This window comes from Anabas testudineus, chromosome 5 (assembly GCF_900324465.2).
Source record: "Anabas testudineus chromosome 5, fAnaTes1.2, whole genome shotgun sequence".
Classification (NCBI taxonomy): Eukaryota; Metazoa; Chordata; class Actinopteri; order Anabantiformes; family Anabantidae; genus Anabas; species Anabas testudineus.
Genome location: NC_046614.1, coordinates 14,036,306 through 14,056,031, shown reverse-complemented (window position 1 = coordinate 14,056,031; position 19,726 = coordinate 14,036,306). Strand labels below are relative to the sequence as shown.

Below are 19,726 nucleotides of genomic sequence, written 5' to 3'. Positions count from 1 at the left end.
CAGTTTGCTATTCTCTATATATATCAACCCAAAATCCTGTGTAATATTTTGGGACATACATACACTTTTAGAAATTGCTTAACTCCTAATTTTATTTATATTAAAAAGGCACTGAATATTTCAAATACAGTATATACAGTATATTTTGATTATACTAGTTAAACCATTGTGCGTCAAGTGCAAATTACTGAGATAAAGTTCATGCAATAGTTGATTAATAGTTTTCAGGCAGGATTCTGCAGCTTTGAGCTGGGGTTTCAGTTAATGGTTGTTTTTGTAAGATGACACTGGTTGTGATGATGAGATTGGGAAGACATCTGGTACAATTTTTCTAAGCTCAGTGACCTAAACGGGAGGGTTGCTCCTGCGCAGTAGTCCGAGGTTTCAATATAAAATAAGCTCTCCCAGGCTCCACAGAAGTTTTGAACTCATAGGCTGCCAATAAAGGTGAGTGTTCTGCAACGCTTTAACAGTGACTTGTCGTTAATGTCGTTAAAATCATTAATTGTTCTAAAGTGGATCCACTGCAAGCTTTCAAAGATTTGCTGATTTACACTTTAGTGTGGTTTGCATATTTTCCCTTTCTAACTTGAACTTGATTCTGTTTCAGCATCCCAACCGCAACAGCATCACTTGACAACAAAAAGGTAAGTGGCATTCATGCAACTATTGACTTGAAAGAAAACTGTGTACTAAATTTAACATGTTTTAGCAAGACAGAAACTTTTTTATTTAATTGAATGTAAACCTAATGATAAATAACTTCTTTTACAGAATTGCCATGAGTCGGGACCCGGAGATGGAGTGTTTTGGCCCGGCGGCCATATACCTCCGGAAACCTGAAAAGGAGAGAATAGAAGCACAAAACACTCCCTTTGATGCCAAAACAGCTTACTTTGTGAGTGAGCCCACTGAGATGTATCTGAAGGGAAAACTTGTCAAAAAAGAGGGTGGTAAAGCCACTGTGGAAGTTCAGACTGGGAAGGTATGTAGATGTCTGTCGACATATAGTATAATCAATGTTAAAGATGTGACTGCATACAGAATTTTCACACTTAATTTCATAGAGCTTATGCAGACTGTTGTTACTAATCTTATACCATGTTGTTGCAGAGCCTCACTGTGAAGGATGATGAAATCTTCCCTATGAACCCTCCAAAGTTTGATAAGATTGAGGACATGGCCATGATGACCCACCTCAGTGAACCTTCTGTGCTGTACAACCTCAAAGAGCGTTATGCAGCATGGATGATCTACGTGAGTTTTGTTGAGAGTCATTGTCATTGTAAATTCACATATTTATATAAAATTAAATCATTCTTTCATTTCACATGTTTCAGACCTACTCAGGGTTGTTCTGCGTCACTGTGAACCCCTACAAGTGGCTCCCAGTGTATGATGCAATGGTTGTTGCAGGATACAGAGGCAAAAAGAGGATTGAGGCTCCACCCCACATCTTCTCCATCTCTGATAATGCCTATCAGTTCATGCTCCAAGGTATCAATCATTTTGTAAACTACTATCTGTGCTGTATAGCCAAGCTTGAAGAGAAGCCACCTTTTAAAAACGATACTCTGCTCTTCTGTATATGTACTACCATAATGTCATTCTCTCAACAGATCGTGAAAATCAGTCAATCCTGATTACGTAAGTCTCTTCTAAAGAGGGTTAATATGGACTCATATATATAATTACACTGGATGTTTCTGTTCTGTGTTACACCTGACTTAACATTTCATGTGTTCTAGTGGAGAATCTGGTGCAGGAAAGACTGTCAACACCAAACGTGTCATCCAGTACTTTGCAACAATTGCAGTGGCTGGCGGCAAAAAAGCTGAACAAGTCCCTGGAAAAATGCAGGTAAAGAATGTGGTATGGCATATATATGCACGATATATGTGAAAACGTAAAATGGCAAAAGAGTAAGACATGCAAAATTGTCATTTTAAGGGTTCGCTGGAGGATCAAATCATTGCAGCCAACCCACTGCTGGAGGCTTATGGTAATGCCAAGACTGTGAGGAATGACAACTCTTCACGTTTTGTAAGTTTTAACCATAGCTTATTAGATTTTAAACCCATTTACCAATGCCATGACATGAGGTATGTACACCAGCAGTGTGAATACATCCTGCCTATAATGACTACATTCTTCTGTAGGGTAAATTCATCAGAATTCACTTTGGAACAACTGGAAAGTTGGCTTCAGCTGATATTGAAACATGTAAGCATGTAAGCTTCTAGGCTGTCATTATCAAGAAGGTGTGACGAAAGGACAAACTGTAAACCACCTTATTGGCTTTGTTTTATAGATCTACTGGAGAAGTCTCGAGTGACGTTCCAGCTCTCTGCTGAGAGAAGTTATCACATTTTCTATCAGCTCACAACAGGCCACAAACCTGAGCTGTTAGGTACACAATTTAACCAAACATTATTTTCATTTTGTACAGTTAAAACATGATTCTCCAGAGTGTATATCATGAAATGCAAATAATATTTTTCAGAGGCTCTGCTTATTACCACCAACCCTTATGACTATCCCATGGTCAGTCAGGGTGAAATTACCGTCAAGAGTATCAATGACGTTGAAGAATTCATTGCCACTGATGTGAGTAAACTGTTAATGTCTTAAATGCAATAGTGCAAGGGTTTGCCAGATACCATTAATATGTCTTCTATTGGAAACTGAGACCACTTAAATAATAAGTAAATAATTCATAATCATTAAACTAAAATGAATGAAATAATTTTTTCTCCAGACTGCCATTGACATCCTGGGCTTCACTGCAGAAGAAAAGATAGGCATTTACAAGCTGACTGGAGCTGTAATGCATCATGGGAACATGAAGTTCAAACAGAAGCAGCGTGAAGAGCAGGCTGAGCCTGATGGCACTGAGGGTAAGTACCATGCTGTTTTTCACTCCATCAATTTAACCTGAGATCCACTTTTACTGAATATATTCGGTCATTCAGACTTGCTCAGTTGAGAATGATGGAATTGTTACAGGGGATTATCTGGAGCGTTTTAAGGTGTTTTGAAACAAAGGGTAAGGAGTTCTTACAACTGGGAGTTCATTGAAAGGGGAGAACTGAGTGTCTTTGGTCATCTGATAACTGCCAGATGAAAAGCAGTATAAAAGTCACTTGTGCAAACCAAGTGTAATGAACATATGTATGGGTGAATTAATTTTGTGGTTTCTGTTTTCATCAGTGGCTGATAAAATCGCCTACCTCATGGGCCTAAACTCTGCTGATATGCTCAAGGCTTTGTGTTACCCAAGAGTGAAGGTTGGCAATGAAATGGTGGTTAAGGGTCAAACTGTGCCACAGGTAGTTTACAGAAACATATTAGTTAAAGAACATAAATGTACCAATATGACTTTGTCTTGTATAAACTCCTAATCTTTCACTCTTTAGGTGCATAATGCGGTCATGGCTCTCTCCAAAGCTGTCTATGAGAAAATGTTCTTGTGGATGGTTGTCAGAATCAATGAGATGCTGGATACCAAGCAGCCCAGGAACTTTTTTATCGGTGTCCTGGACATTGCTGGATTTGAAATCTTTGATGTAAGTAAATTACACATGGCAGTGGTATTTTTTTATGGCGAACCACAAAAATAAAAACCACTGTTTCTTGTTTCTTATTAAGTTCAAGTTACGTTCTGTTTCAATATCAATGTAATCTTGATTTAAATCTTTCTTTAGTTCAACAGTTTGGAGCAGCTTTGCATCAACTTCACCAATGAAAAACTGCAACAGTTTTTCAACCACCACATGTTTGTCCTGGAGCAAGAAGAGTACAAGAAGGAAGGAATTGAATGGGAGTTCATTGACTTTGGTATGGACTTGGCTGCCTGCATTGAGCTTATTGAGAAGGTGAGTCACATGCTGGATATTCACAAATATAGAAACCTGTCCGATAAGTTTTGCCATGTTCAAACAACCATTTCATCATGACAGCCAATGGGCATCTTCTCCATCCTGGAAGAGGAGTGCATGTTCCCCAAGGCAACAGACATGACCTTCAAGAACAAACTGTATGACCAGCATCTTGGTAAAAGTGCCCCCTTCCAGAAACCAAAGCCAGCCAAAGGAAAAGCTGAAGCCCATTTCTCCCTGGTGCACTATGCTGGCACTGTGGATTACAATGTTCTGGGCTGGCTGGATAAGAACAAAGACCCCCTGAACGACTCCGTGGTTCAGCTCTACCAGAAGTCTTCAGTCAAACTGTTGTCTTTGCTGTTTGCATCTCATGCCTCTTCAGAAGGTACACACTATTTTATATTAAAGAGTACTACACAGTATAGAAGATGGAAAATTAACTATATTATGGTAATTTCAGCCAGACGTTACTGGTGCGTTTCAAGTTTTCTACAGGAGTGGAATTAAGAAAGGGCTTCAGATAAAGTTATTCCCAAACAGTTTACACTAAAACTATGAAAAGAGCATCACACTTGAAAGTAAGGTCTGTATACAAATTGAAGATTTTGATGTGAGTTTAATTTGAAACTGTAAATGCTTTTCACAGATGCTAAAGGTGGAAAGAAAGGTGGCAAGAAGAAGGGTGGTTCCTTCCAGACCGTGTCGGCTCTTTTCAGGGTAAATTTTCTTTTAAGAAACACATTTTATAGTCACTTTTAAGTACTTTTTGAGATTTCAGTGACTTCTTATTTCTATAGATTTCTCCTAATTGCACATTGTTGTACATCAATGTCGATGAAGGAGAGTTTGGTCTGGGTTCAATCTCCTGGTGCATTAACCTGATTATTCACATTATTTGAGATAGTTTGTAGAATAACTAAGAATAACTAACCTAATAACAAAAGAAGACACCTTTTTGAGTTCAAAACAAAACCTCAATTCAAACACATTTATTTGTCTCAATTTCTGTTTTTATAGTGATATTAAAATGTTATGCTTCATATTTTGAAAAATCTGAATGTCTCAATTTTACATGTTAAGCTTTAGACTTTCGTTTGCTTTTATATCAACAGGAAAACCTGGGCAAGTTGATGACCAACTTAAGGAGCACTCATCCACACTTTGTGCGTTGTCTAATTCCCAATGAATCCAAAACACCAGGTAAGACCTGGAAAAGTAGTGGTAATTAATTAAAGTCATACACACTAAGTCTTTATCCTGTTGTTATGTACATGAACCAACAATCCAATTGCATCCTTAATTCATTCATCTACTGTATGCCTGTCTGTCCCATGTAGCACCGAACCAGGATCGTTCACATATTAGACAGCATCACTAAACTGTGCAGAGAGTGTCATGTGTAATACCACATTGTCCCTTTAACTGTTTTAGGTCTTATGGAGAACCATCTGGTCATCCACCAGCTGAGGTGTAACGGTGTGCTGGAAGGTATCAGGATCTGCAGGAAAGGCTTCCCCAGCAGAATCCTCTATGGTGACTTTAAGCAGAGGTAAGGAACTATTTCTGTCACCGTTTGACCACATATGGGCATAATGACTGGTTTCATAATGATCTTATTCAAGCAAATCTTTTTAGATACAAAGTGTTGAATGCCAGTGTCATCCCAGAGGGACAGTTTATTGACAACAGGAAGGCCTCAGAAAAACTACTGGAATCTATAGATGTGGACAGATCACAGTATAAATTTGGCTTCACTAAGGTAGATAAAATAATTTAACTAGAGTCATGAAAGTCAATATTATTACATTTAAATGCATCTGTGAAGAACTTTGTACGTTTAGAAAGGTGCTCTGTTATTTTTCAACAGGTCTTCTTCAAGGCTGGACTTCTAGGTACACTTGAGGAGATGAGAGATGAGAAACTGGTTGAGCTGGTCACAATGACTCAGGCTCTCTGCAGAGGTTATGTGATGAGACGAGAATTTGTTAAGATGATGGAGAGAAGGTAGGTTTTGGATTAGCTAGACTTCAAATATACTCTGGCACATATAACACTGCTTACTTGCTTAAACCAGGGACATTATGTCAGTAATTAGTAAATTCATGCCACACAAAGCTATATATTCAAAAGATGACTGAATATGTAAAAAGATTGAGACTATGATTTCAAATATCTCATACTGTTTAAGCAGTAGTGAATACAGTTTCTGGAGGCCTAAGTTGCTGTTGTTCAGGTTGACCTAGAATTTGAAGATATGTAGGGTTGCTTCTGGCTGATATTTTACACACAGTCTGTACTGTAGCAGTGTTGGAAGAAGTACTGTTTACGACTCACATACTAATGAGGTCCAGTGAGACGCAGGTGTCTTTCTGCTGCTTTACAGACCCAAAGAATAAGTGTTATAAATCAGTTTGGACACATTTCCTTACTACATTTGTCATAGTTATTGCATATATGTTATAATTTTAACTTAATGGTTATATTTTTATCTTTTTTTTAGGTGCCTAAGTTCACATTATAACTTTTTGCATGTGTTATATCATGTCTATAGGTCAAGGACTTCCCTAATTATCTTTTGAAGCAGAGTAAACTCTATGCATGTGTGCTAAATCATCTTATTTTCAAGTACTTAGTTTACATCCTTTAAGAGACAACAAAAGTGAGTGTGCCAGTGTGTACTGGGCCTTCCAAAGGAAACTACCTGTTAGTTAGACCAGTAGGTGGACTGGACATCCTCAGCTAATACTTGGTCAACATCACAGTAACATGTTTTCACAAAGCTGTGTTGTTAAGCTCCTGAAAAGTTACTTCTTCATTCAAAAATGGATTTTAAGGGCTGATAGCTGTGCTATTATCTTAATGAGTATGTGTAATAATATATCGCTTACTGTGCTTGCTTGCTAGAAACTTAGACAGACTTTGTTTTGTATTACCAGAGAATCCATTTACTCCATCCAGTACAACGTTCGCTCATTCATGAATGTCAAAACATGGCCATGGATGAAACTGTACTTCAAAATTAAGCCTTTGCTAAAGAGTGCAGAGACTGAGAAAGAGATGGCTCAAATGAAAGAGGACTTTGAAAAGACTAAAGAGGAGCTGGCAAAAGCTCTGGCTAAGAAGAAGGAACTGGAGGAGAAGATGGTTACTCTCTTGCAGGAGAAGAATGACCTGCAGCTGCAAATTCAGTCTGTACGTAAAATAGAATGTGGGGATATGTATTCAAGTGATTTTCTAGTTTTAAATTCTAGTTTTTATAATTATTAATATTAACCCTTTTAAATAATTGTATTTTTTAGGAAGGTGAAAACCTTTCTGATGCTGAAGAACGGTGTGAAGGGCTCATTAAAGCAAAAATCCAGCTCGAGGCCAAACTCAAAGAGATCTCTGAGAGACTTGAAGATGAGGAGGAAATCAATGGCGAACTCACAGCAAAGAAGAGGAAACTGGAGGACGAGTGCTCTGAGTTGAAGAAAGACATTGACGACTTAGAGCTCACCCTGGCCAAAGTGGAAAAAGAGAAACATGCAACTGAGAACAAGGTTGGTATATCTCAAAAAACATTAAAGTCCATTCTCTGTTAAAACTAAAAATCTTTAAAATTATTTTCACAATATTTTGACTACAGGTTAAAAACCTGGTAGAGGAGATGACTTCTCAAGATGAGGCTATTGTCCGGTTGACTAAAGAGAAGAAAGCCCTCCAAGAGGCCCATCAGCAGACTCTTGATGATCTGCAGGCAGAGGAAGACAAAGTCAACACTCTGACGAAGGCCAAGACCAAGCTGGAGCAGCAAGTGGATGATGTGAGTATTTGTTTGACTTTGTATGAAAAGGCATGTTTTAAATGGACAGTTTGGGTTCAGGTTCAGCACAGGGTTACAGTTACAGATATACATTACACTATTGTGTATGTGGATTTCTAGATTGAAGGTTCATTGGAGCAAGAGAGGAAGCTTCGTATGGATCTTGAGCGATCAAAAAGAAAGCTTGAAGGAGATCTGAAACTGGCCCACGAAACCATCATGGATCTGGAGAATGACAAGCAGCAGTCTGAGGAGAAAATAAAGAAGTATGTATAAGAGGCAAACTTTATTTATGACTTCCACTATTCCCACAGTGTATATCTAACATTTTTCATGATTTTTGGTATTAAAGGAGGGACTTTGAGATTAGTCAACTTCTCAGCAAGATAGAAGATGAACAATCAGTTGGTGTTCAACTTCAGAAGAAAATCAAGGAACTGCAGGTAATGTGTGACTGTGTTTGGTCTTTGTAGGGAAACTTTCTTGAAAGTTAGGTATTTCTATCACAATGACAATGTGCAGGAACATCCTGTGACATTTGAATTTTGCATGACAGGCTCGTATTGAGGAACTAGAGGAGGAGATCGAGGCTGAACGAGCTGCTCGGGCCAAGGTGGAGAAGCAGAGGTCTGATCTCTCCAGGGAACTTGAAGAGATCAGTGAGAGACTTGAAGAAGCTGGTGGAGCAACATCTGTTCAGATTGAGATGAACAAAAAGCGTGAGGCCGAGTTTCAGAAGCTGCGTCGTGATCTTGAAGAGTCCACACTGCAGCATGAGGCCACTGCAGCAGCGCTCCGTAAGAAGCAGGCTGACAGCGTGGCTGAGCTGGCAGAACAGCTCGATAACCTTCAGAGAGTCAAACAGAAGCTGGAGAAAGAGAAGAGTGAATACAAGATGGAGATTGATGACCTCTCAAGCAATATGGAGTCTATCGCCAAATCAAAAGTAAAAATTTACAATTTTCCATAAATAATCATATTTACTGCAAATAATTTTATCTGCTGTCAGCAGATAGTACAGGACACTAAACTTTGCAGTCATTTGTGTCTGCAGTGTAACCTGGAGAAGATGTGTCGTTCTCTGGAGGATCAGCTAACTGAACTAAAGACCAAGAATGATGAACATATACGTCAGTTAAATGAAATCAGTGTTCAAAGATCAAGACTTGTGACTGAAAATGGTAAGTGTAACACTTTAAAATGAAAAGACAAGCCTGCAAACACTAGAGCATAAGTTAAATAGCTAAAGATTTTGAAGAATTATTTTCTCTTGACTCCATTTAGCTGAATTTGGTCGCCTGTTGGAGGAAAAGGAGTCTCTCGTTTCACAGCTTACCAGGGGCAAACAGGCTTTTGTTCATCAGATTGAGGAGTTCAAAAGGCACCTGGAGGAAGAAATCAAGGTAATGTAGGAGCTCTTGTTGAATGGAGCAACAAAATCCTGAATTTATTTCTTAGTAAGAAAAAGTGTAAAGTGTGTCAATTTAATTTGTTATTAGGCGAAGAATGCCCTGGCTCATTCCGTTCAGTCATCTCGTCATGACTGTGACCTGCTTAGAGAGCAGTATGAGGAGGAGCAGGAGGCCAAGGCTGAGCTGCAGCGTGCAATGTCCAAGGCCAACAGTGAGGTGGCTCAGTGGAGAGCCAAATATGAGACTGATGCCATTCAGCGCACTGAGGAGCTGGAGGAGGCAAAGTATTGACAATCTTGAGATCATAAGTTTTCTACATGAATTGTAGAATCATTTAAATACCCCTTTATTGTATGGTTTGATAGGAAAAAGCTTGCCCAGCGTCTTCAGGATGCAGAGGAATCTATCGAGGCCGTGAACGCAAAATGCGCCTCCCTGGAAAAGACAAAACAGAGACTGCAGGGTGAAGTTGAGGACCTGATGATTGATGTGGAGAGAGCTAATGCTCTGGCTGCTAACCTCGACAAGAAGCAAAGGAACTTTGACAAGGTAAGATCATTTGTAATATATAGTTTCTACTGCTTAACATGAGGTGACAGGGAAGGCTAATTGGTTTGTAATATGTTCAGGTTCTTGCTGAGTGGAAGCAGAAGTATGAGGAGAGTCAGGCTGAATTGGAGGGAGCGCAGAAGGAGGCTCGGTCATTAAGCACAGAGCTGTTCAAAATGAAAAACTCATACGAGGAAGCTCTGGACCAACTGGAGACACTGAAGAGGGAGAACAAGAACCTGCAACGTAAGACAAGACACCCTGTTCAAGATTCAGAAAAAACAAACATACTGTGTAACACATGAACCCTCAAGAAGCACCTGATGAAAATGAGACTTGATTAAATAGTATAATAGCAAAACTAAACGTTGGTGGCAGATAAATATAAAAATATGAATTCTGTTTTTCTTTTTTTTATCTTTTCCACAGAGGAAATCACTGATTTGACTGAACATATTGGTGAATCAGGAAAGACCATCCATGAACTGGAAAAAGGGAAGAAGATAGCAGAGAATGAGAAAGCAGAAATCCAAACTGCCCTAGAGGAGGCAGAGGTATTTAAAATGACACTTGACAATGAAGCACAGACAATGAAGTAAGAATGTTTATTGTCAAGATATTGCAACCAAAAATAAATAACAGGATGGAAATCTTTCTCCCCACCTTCATTTTGTAGGCCACATTGGAGCATGAAGAATCAAAGATCATGCGTGTTCAGCTGGAGCTCACACAGGTGAAAAGTGAAATTGATAGGAAAATTGCAGAGAAGGACGAGGAGATCGATCAGATCAAGAGGAACAGTCAGAGAGTGATTGAGACCATGCAGAGCACTTTGGATGCTGAGGTCAGGAGCAGGAATGATGCCCTGAGAGTCAAGAAGAAGATGGAGGGAGACCTCAATGAGATGGAGATTCAGCTGAGTCATGCCAACCGCCAGGCAGCTGAAGCCCAGAAACAGCTGAGAAATGTGCAAGGACAGCTTAAGGTTGGCACAAGCACATATGTATATAAGCATCAAAACACAGCTACTCTACATGAATGAAACTGATAAATTACCTTTAATTTAGGATGCACAACTGCACCTTGATGAAGCAATCAGAAGTCAGGATGAAATGAGAGAACAGGTTGCCATGGTGGAGCGCAGGAACAGCCTCATGCTGGCTGAGATCGAGGAGCTGAGAGCTGCACTGGAGCAAACAGAGAGAGGCCGCAAAGTAGCTGAACAGGAATTGGTTGATGCCAGTGAGCGTGTGGGACTTCTGCACTCTCAGGTAAAAAAAACTGTATTTTTTGTATCATGTTAAAGTAAAGAAACTTTCAGAAATGTCAAGAAAACTTAACACGTCACCCTCTTTTATTTCCTTATAGAACACAAATCTTATAAATACCAAAAGAAAACTGGAGACTGACCTTGTCCAGATCCAAGGTGAAGTAGAAGATTCTGTCCAGGAAGCAAGAAATGCTGAAGAAAAGGCCAAGAAGGCCATCACTGATGTGAGTCCTGCTTTACTGCTGTATCATGCTGTTCTTACTGAATTCAAAACCCGGCTGCCTGAGACATCCGTTGTAGCTGTAGTAACCTAGTTTAGAAAATATGACCCAAAACATTTGACTACTTTGAAATCTAACTGTGAAATCTATCCTTTTTTGTATTTAGCTTTCAAATTTGGCCTTAAAATCCTCATTGACAATTTTACAATTACTCCATTTGTAGGCTGCCATGATGGCAGAAGAGCTGAAGAAGGAACAGGACACTAGTGCTCATTTGGAGAGGATGAAGAAAAACCTGGAGGTGACAGTGAAAGACCTGCAGCACCGTCTGGATGAGGCTGAGAACCTCGCAATGAAGGGTGGAAAGAAGCAGCTCCAGAAACTGGAAGCTAGAGTAAGTTTACGCTATAAAATATGTGGGATGGATTTGAACACCTGTCAACTAAGGTACATGGTACATGTGAAACTAATCAAAATCATTGTCAGCACTATGTTTGTTACTTTTTAGTAAACTATTGCCTGAGATAACAAGTCTGTTTACCTAACAAGGTCATTTCACAACAATTTTTATCTCATATTTTAAGGTCAGAGAGCTGGAATCTGAGGTGGAGTCTGAGCAGAAACGTGGAGCTGAAGCTGTGAAAGGCGTCCGCAAATACGAACGCAGAGTAAAGGAGCTAACTTACCAGGTACAGAGAAACAACACTTAAATTGGTATATTACATCCAAAAATGTCGTCAACCTTTGAAGCAGCTGGTTTATCATATTTTTACTGAATCAACTGGTGGTTCTGAAGACAAACAAGCTGTAAATTGTGTTTCAGACCCCTAGGGGGCATGAAATGCCATCATACACATGAAACTCAGGCAGTGTTCGACATTTAATCTGCGCTATTAATAAATGCACTTATTGTATGCCTGTTACATGTGTGACACTTGTAGGGATGTTTAAGAGATTTTCAGTATGAAAAACTGGAAAGAGGAGGAACTCACAATTTGTGACTCCCTAAAGGCTATCTACCACTGGTTAAAGTCCAAGTTAGCAAATGAATCTGCTGCTGACGTCTCTATAGTTTTAGTCTCAAACTATACTGTGCACCGCCTCTAGACTGAGGAGGACAAGAAGAATATTGCCCGACTTCAGGATCTGGTGGACAAACTGCAGCTCAAAGTGAAATCTTACAAGAGGCAATCTGAGGAAGCTGTGAGTGTGAAACACTTGACACACACCACACAAATAGGGGTTACACCTTTTACTAAAACTGTATTTAGTAAAGGTGATTAATGCCTTTGTAGTTTTCATCTCATACAACTGGTAAGATGGATCAGAAAATCACTACTTACTGTAAATGCTGTGCTCTTCAGGAGGAGCAGGCCAACACCCACCTGACCAGGTACAGGAAAGTGCAGCATGAGATGGAGGAGGCTCAGGAGCGAGCTGACATCGCTGAGTCTCAGGTCAACAAGCTGAGGGCAAAGAGCCGTGAAATCGTCAGGGTATATTAAAGATTTCAGTATTTCAAATATTTTCAGTATTGACTCTGTCTGTTCTAACATTTATAAAATGTTACTTCATTGACAGAATGTTTTCACAACATCCTCAATCTCTAACCTCTCACTATTTCTTCTTTTAAAGGTAAGGGAGATTGCAGAGTGAGCATCAGTCTAGAGAAGACACAACACAAGAAATCATACAATATGATCTTTTTGTCTGGCGTGTCAAATATGTAACAAGAAATAAACTTGCAAGCAACTGAATATACTTTGTTTGTTTGTTTTTAACTGTTTGCCATTTCTTAAATTAAATGATGTACTGTGTGAAGTCTAACAATAGATTAAAAATAACTAATCAAATAAAGCTACATAAAAGATCAACATTCTTCTAGTCAAAGGCTCAACTAGAGTGATTAAACTGAAAATTAATCTGGATGAATTGGATTATATAATCTAGGATGATATTATGTAAAAGTAAATGTTTCTATCAATTTGCAAAGATGCTTTATGAAAGCAATATACTATTACTAAAACTAAATATATGATAATGCAATATAAACTAGTAATGCATTCAGGTGCTAGAAATCACACAAAATTAAAATGTTTTATCATAAAAACATAAATCAAACATCTAAAAAGATTAAAAGAGTGATGTATTTAATGTGTGAATGTGGACAGTGTGGCTTTATCATTAAAAATAACCTTGTCATGTGTTGCTGTTGTCACATGAAAGTCATCCAGGTTACAATAACTGCAAATCTTTGCCTTAGGTTTAGGGTTAGGTGGTAATGTTACTGATAGTCCAGTGACCTTACACTTTTTATATGTGCTTCACAACATATGTTGCACCATGTGGGGTTGGGGTAATGTGATGAAAACAGATCTATAAATGAACTGCAGCACACTGACATCTATGCTCATGCTATGGTATAAGCAGGGATGACTCAACTTAGGTAACAATAACGTACAAGAGCATCCTTTATAAATCATAATAGTGACTACATACAGTAACTTTTCAGAATATAGGTGTAAACATATATAACAGATTCAACATATATAGCCGATAATGAGAGGAAAAACCCCTGTCTAGTGTGTGATACAAATAATAATCTGCTGTCAGGATGAAGTAATATCAGCACCTGAAATAAATGTAAAAATTGAGGTTTCATAAGGATATTTTTCCAAACAAAACCTGATTGGTGTAAGGCTTCTTTTTTTTAATTGCTCCTAAAATAAAATGTTTAGTTATATAGCTACATTACATGTTATCCATTAAAAATAAATATACAGCACAATAAAATTTGAAGGACACAGAATACTTTCTGAAGCTGCCATGTACTGCTTTTCCTAAATCTTTCTCTTGCTGTGGGATCCTTTAATGAAAAGGCTTTATGAAGAGATTACCGCAGCAGGAGCAAAGATTAACCAAACTGTTGCAAATTAAAAATGGTTCCAGATAATTTCCTGTATAGAAACTGGTAGACCACATCCCTAGTTGTCTTAGACTGTTGTTGGCAATCTGCACCTCAGTGAGTTATGGCAATATTAGATTTACTGCATACGGTCTGCCCTCTGATCTCTACTTCTTGGTTTAGTAATGATTGTAATTTATATAATGTTTGTCCTCAATAATGATCAGACAAGAAATCTGAAAACAATGACTAAATTGTTACAAGCATCAGTAGATCTATTTATTCTTTTTTCAGTATTAACCTGTAAAGCTGGACTTGTGTTAGACATGTGAGTAATAGTGCCCTTTTGTCAAACACAGACAGAGAGACCTCCAAGGAAGTGTGTGCTTTATATCAAAGGTTGTTCCACAATAAGATTTGAGACAGTGACAAATGGTTGAGCTCTGAGAGCATTGCTGAGGAGACAGCTATATTTGTATTTCTTCCAAATAAGTACAACCAGGAGCATAAGAGTATCAAGTATCACATTTTTATTGAATATATAGGCCTATGTTGTGGGGTGTGAAGTCCTCAGTATTTAGCTCCTAATGACCTCTCCCCATCTTCAACAGTTCAGTGTCATCTTTCAACAAGGAAAGAATGCAAACTACTACACATCATATAACATGATCCCCTTCTTGCCGCATATGGGGAACAAACACTTGACTTAAAGAAAGGTCAAGCTGCAAGCCTGGCCTTGTCTTCAGTTCATCTGTCAGGACACACAGTACAACAAGGCCATTTAAAGAAAGGGTTTAAAAATACATCTGCACCCCTGAGACAACACAAGTGTCCCTGAGACAACACAAGCGCCCCTCTAGAAAAACCTGGAGACACAAATATAATCACCTGTTCGCTACAGATTCCACATTTGACAATCCAGCTGTAGCTGACAGTTTGGGTTTTACTGTCCCAGTGACGGATAAACCCCAACTGTTTATGAAGTAAGGTGTTTAGGTCCTAAGAGCTGTTGGGTAGATAATATAATGGGGTCAAAAACATAAAACAGTTAACTTGTCATCTTAAACATAAAGCTGTCTGTGTCTTAAAACCTTTGACTTTCAGCTGCGCTGGGGGGAGATGCCCTGCACACCAGTTATAATGTCAGATATGCAGTGCCGAAATCTGATACGCTGCTTAATATGAAGAGAGAAAGTGATTTAAAAACAAACATATGGGAATGTGTTGTTAACATGTCAGAGAATGAAGAGTAGGAGGAAAGCGTTAGGTTGAAAATGGATTTGTTAGATCACATAGTAGCTGTAATGCTACTTACTATAAAAACATAAAAAGTAAACTGTGGTGACTAAAACTGACTGACTTCAGTTGGGTTTGGTTTCCCAGGTAAAAAAACGACGTACAGGACAACGGCCAGTAAAAGAAATCATTTATTCTTCTACAGACACATTTCTTGGTCTTGGCAGGTTAAGACACCCTTTTTGAACCCTTTGTGAAGTTACCACAGAACATCGTTCTTTTTATCCTCCTCAGGAACATCAAGATCATTTGTGACTTTGAGCGAGCTTCTGAACTTAAAGAAGAGATTTCTCATTATAGACTCAGCAATTATGGGGACCCTAGTCCTTGCAGCCCAATACATTCTCAGTCTTGGGTATCCAAGACAAGCCATGTACATGGACACTCCAAAGAATGTTTTTTTTTGTTCTTTAGGAGTGGTATTTATGCTGGCACCAGTGACCAGCACTTCTTGCCAATCTCTTCAAAAACCTTAGTACTGCTTAAAGTACTTCCAGAACAACCGGTCTTTGCGGGTTTGGGCATCGCCATCTTGCGTAGTTCTTTGTTCCACAGTGGGAATAAATCTTACATACAGAGAAAAAAGAATATTGTTAGCACAAAGCTAATTCATTTTACTATAGATGTCTGTGTACAGAATTCCTCTTAATCAGGCTAGTAGTCAGAATACCTACACACAAACTACTTCAGACCCAAAAGTAGCTAAGAAAATAACAGACTTACACTGACTTGCATAACAATACATGGTGCTTAATTGTTGAGGCTTACATGTTACTCCTAACCCAAAATGGACTACACTGGGTTTCATCTACCTCATGATTTCCATGATTTTCATCCTTTTCCTCCAGTGAGATCTCATCCTCAGCCTCTATTTCATTTCTGTCTTCCTCATCCTCTTACGAAAGCTCCGGATCTGACCCTCCACCCACAGTCCTGAGCAAGATTCTCTTTGCTTCATTTAATCCCCTGTCAGTGGGGGTACCTTGCATTTCATGTGAAAACATAGATTTAGAATAATGTAATCAAATACTTTGTACTTTATACTTTTTACTTTTTACTTTAGTAAGCCCCAATGTCCGCCATGGAGGACATTGGAAAAAAGTGTTCTATTGAGTAAGTTGAAAAAAATGTGTATGACACCAAAACACCTCCAAATATAGTTAAACATAAAAAAACATTTAATATTTACTTTTAAAAGCACAGCATCTGGATAAATCTGATAACTTACTTTTCTTGTGCCCATAAAACAAAGTAGTCGGTATGGCAGCCATTTTGGAAAGATAGATCTTCTGTTTAATTGGATAAACTCTAACTAATCAGACATCACTAGAAAGCTCAGGATGTCCTCTACATCCTGATGTCCTCTACATCCTGACCTGTTCTTCATCCTACACAGAAGAATAGGTTTTAGCCTTGCAGATTGTTTTGTTATTAAAATAAAGCTTTGAAACTATTGTCCCTACAGAGGACAAAAATGCATTGCTGGGTCTCAAGATGAACGTGTTGTTAACATGTAAGGGAATGAAGAAACAGAAAAACAAAACAAGAATTACAATATAAACAAAAAAAGTGGTGACTAAAACTGATTGTTTTAATGTGCTCCATTATCGTTGACACTTCTGCTGTTATAACTAATTTCAGCCAGTAAACAGGAAGCTGAAGCTCTGTGCTGATTGTTGGTGACATTTCTTGATGGAAGACTTTTGTTTTCATGCCAGCGGCTCTCTGGGGCTTAATGCTAACTGTTTCTCACAATGATTGTGTTAGAATGCTGATATTTATTTTACTTCAGTGCCTTATCCATCTTACCAGCACTGAAAACAAAGTACAGCTGAGGCTGAATGTTAGTAGTTTCGCAGTTGTTTAGTGATGCCACTAAATGACGAGTAGAGAGATCACTGAAATGAATAACTCTTCTGTTAAACAATATTCATTATAGACAGGAAACAAACTAATGTTTATCACATCCACTATTAAACAACTATATTAATGGATTCTCTAATAGGTTGTGCAATAGATTTCTTTATGTCAGCCACGTTTGTAGACGGTGGTGTAATCCATGTCTTTTAAATTATAATCTCGGTAAAAACGCACATTGGCATTTTTCATTTCCTTAACTCTCACAGCATATGAGAGTAAATAATATCAGATTTCAGAGTCCCTAGAAAGCTGAAGCCCTTTGACCTGGACTAGACACAGTCAGACAACCCTTTTAGGATGGACCTGTCTGTCATCAGTCTGCATTCTAGGATTGTCACACCCTCTCAAGTACCAACAGAAACTGACCATCTGAGCCTGCAGATCACCAAATGGTTGACATTCTTTAGGTTTACACGAGTAGTGTGAGGTTTAAGGCCAAAAAATGTGAAACCAAGTGTTAGAGCTCTGTGAGTAGAAGATTAGTGGAAACCTGAGACCGTTTCTCCTCCAGACATGGCAACCTTTTACTTTAATGTAGTTCTGAATCACAAGGTTATTATTGCAAGATTAAGGTTTGATACCGTCTTGTTACACTTTACTTTGAATGTTTTTATTAAATCTAGAACAGGTATGAAAAGTAGGTTTTCTTAGATTTACGTAAAATTACTTCGTTGACAGCTAAACACAGTTGAACAAGAGCGAACTGATGTGTCTACGCATCTGCTTCTATGATGGAATTAAACTCACGAGACACAACACAGACTCCCCCTTCATGTTGTTTTAGTTAACGTTTATTAGCAAAATACAGTTTAAACAGAGAAACATTAGTCTTTATAAGATTATGAAACATTTTATGAAAAACTAAAACATCCTGGAAAAGGTTGGACTGAGAAAAACAAAGCAAAGATACCATTACAATTAAAATAGAAACAGTACTGATACCAATTATTAATCTAGACTGTAGCTTTGTAGTATTATATAAAGAAATAGAAGGAGAACTTTTTCTTCACCTGTCTGTTCCTCTATGCAGTATAATTAGGCAAATAGCACTGTGGAGCCTGAATTATGTTACAGTGCTTGCTGAAATACTGTAGGATAATATGCCCTTACTCTAAAAACAGCAATGCTATTCTTAAACCAATTAAAATAATTCCTGGTTAAAAAAAAAAAAAAAAGAACTGCTCTGTTCCCAAATATCATATGGCAGAGAGGGGAAAAACATTCTTCATGCTGCTGTTTTGTGTCATGTATTGTGTGATGTGACAGTAACACAAAATGAAAAATAGGGTCACACTTTAGGTATCCCTATTTACAGTAGCATTTATAAAAAGTAAACTTTTAATATGTTTTTCATACACTGTAAGCAGATACTGTATTAGAGAATTTTTAAGTGCTATGCTTTAACCTATTGTTAGTTGTTGACAAATACATTAGACTAATTATTTTAAATACTTAAATCTGCATACAACATTACTGTGTGTTATAAACACTTTATTAAATGCTCATTAAGTATGCTAAATAGGGAGACTTACTGTGAGTGTTGCTGACATTTGTAATGATCTATGACATACAAAAGCGCACTGAGCTCCATGTCATTCATTTCTAACTCAAACATTGCATCAGTGATGTTATGGCATTTCTAATCTAATCACATAAACTAAAACAGAGGCTCTGCTCCAAGATTTCCACCCTTGGCTGCTGTAATGAGATAATTAGACACTTTGGCAGGCTGTGTTGTAGTGACCTTTTCAATGGAGGTTTTTACATCACAAAACTGTGCTGGCAGAATTTCACTCTGCATGTTTATATATATAAAAAAAACAGTATTTTAATTTAAAAATATTGTAAAAGAAAGAGATTTATGATGTTTCCATTTGTAGCATAGGCAGGTGTGTTGGTAAGATGTGGTGATGCAGTGCTTTGCAGTGGACTTTTGTATGAAGAACTTCAAAGTGAATGTCATCACCACTTGTTTGAGGTGTTATTTCTCACAGGGTGCATACTTTGTCATATTTTACCGGATACATAGGCTAATTATGTCCTGGACAGAGGAAATTAAATTGCTATATATTGTTCTACTTCCTAGTCCTTCCTGCCTACAAACAAATCTAATTAACAATGGGATTTTATAAGTGCAGACCTCAGCTAATACTTCTGCTATCGTGAGGGATCCTCATTTTCACACGTTCTTAGATTAGCAACTGCAAGGCCCATTTCTGCTCCTTTGTCAAAGGAAAGGCTTGCAATGCTCCAGCAACAGAATACCAGTGACATATGAGAGCTTCTCCACGGCTAAAGTCGGATCCTCTGCAGTGCCAAGATGCATTAAGGAGATCATCATAAAGACCAGAACAATGTCTGAACTTGAGTATCTGATACACCTGCCAGAACAATGTTTACACAAAGTTTAAAAAAAATGCTGTATTATCAGTGTTGTAATCTATTTATATATGTTTACGTTCTGCCT

At 38.2% G+C, this 19,726-nt stretch overlaps 1 protein-coding gene across 1 annotated transcript; it reads left to right on the top strand.

The window, feature by feature from the left end:
* The first annotated feature begins 439 nt into the window (after window positions 1–439).
* Window positions 440–12,885, top strand: LOC113153759 (myosin heavy chain, fast skeletal muscle-like). The gene is made up of 41 exons (XM_026347538.1): window positions 440–447; window positions 611–647; window positions 775–985; window positions 1,114–1,257; window positions 1,341–1,497; window positions 1,620–1,647; window positions 1,749–1,860; window positions 1,951–2,043; window positions 2,160–2,223; window positions 2,312–2,410; window positions 2,504–2,607; window positions 2,759–2,897; window positions 3,211–3,329; window positions 3,417–3,566; window positions 3,705–3,875; window positions 3,960–4,266; window positions 4,528–4,598; window positions 4,994–5,081; window positions 5,313–5,430; window positions 5,517–5,640; window positions 5,749–5,885; window positions 6,818–7,073; window positions 7,181–7,423; window positions 7,510–7,686; window positions 7,807–7,952; window positions 8,039–8,129; window positions 8,243–8,632; window positions 8,741–8,867; window positions 8,971–9,089; window positions 9,186–9,382; window positions 9,464–9,647; window positions 9,728–9,893; window positions 10,077–10,201; window positions 10,324–10,632; window positions 10,715–10,918; window positions 11,016–11,141; window positions 11,362–11,532; window positions 11,723–11,827; window positions 12,246–12,341; window positions 12,503–12,634; window positions 12,774–12,885. The coding sequence occupies exons 3-41, from the start codon at window positions 782–784 to the stop codon at window positions 12,792–12,794; spliced, it is 5,814 nt and encodes a 1,937-aa protein (XP_026203323.1). The 5' UTR covers window positions 440–447; window positions 611–647; window positions 775–781; the 3' UTR covers window positions 12,795–12,885.
* The last annotated feature ends 6,841 nt before the right edge of the window (window positions 12,886–19,726 follow it).

Coding starts and splice junctions, on each gene's coding strand:
- LOC113153759 (XM_026347538.1), top strand. CDS start 782: ATGAGTCGGGACCCGGAGATGGAGTGTTTTGGCCCGGCGGCCATATAC. Junction 1,648..1,748: donor AATCAGTCAATCCTGATTAC/GTAAGTCTCTTC, acceptor CATGTGTTCTAG/TGGAGAATCTGGTGCAGGAA. Junction 9,090..9,185: donor ACCTGGAGGAAGAAATCAAG/GTAATGTAGGAG, acceptor ATTTGTTATTAG/GCGAAGAATGCCCTGGCTCA.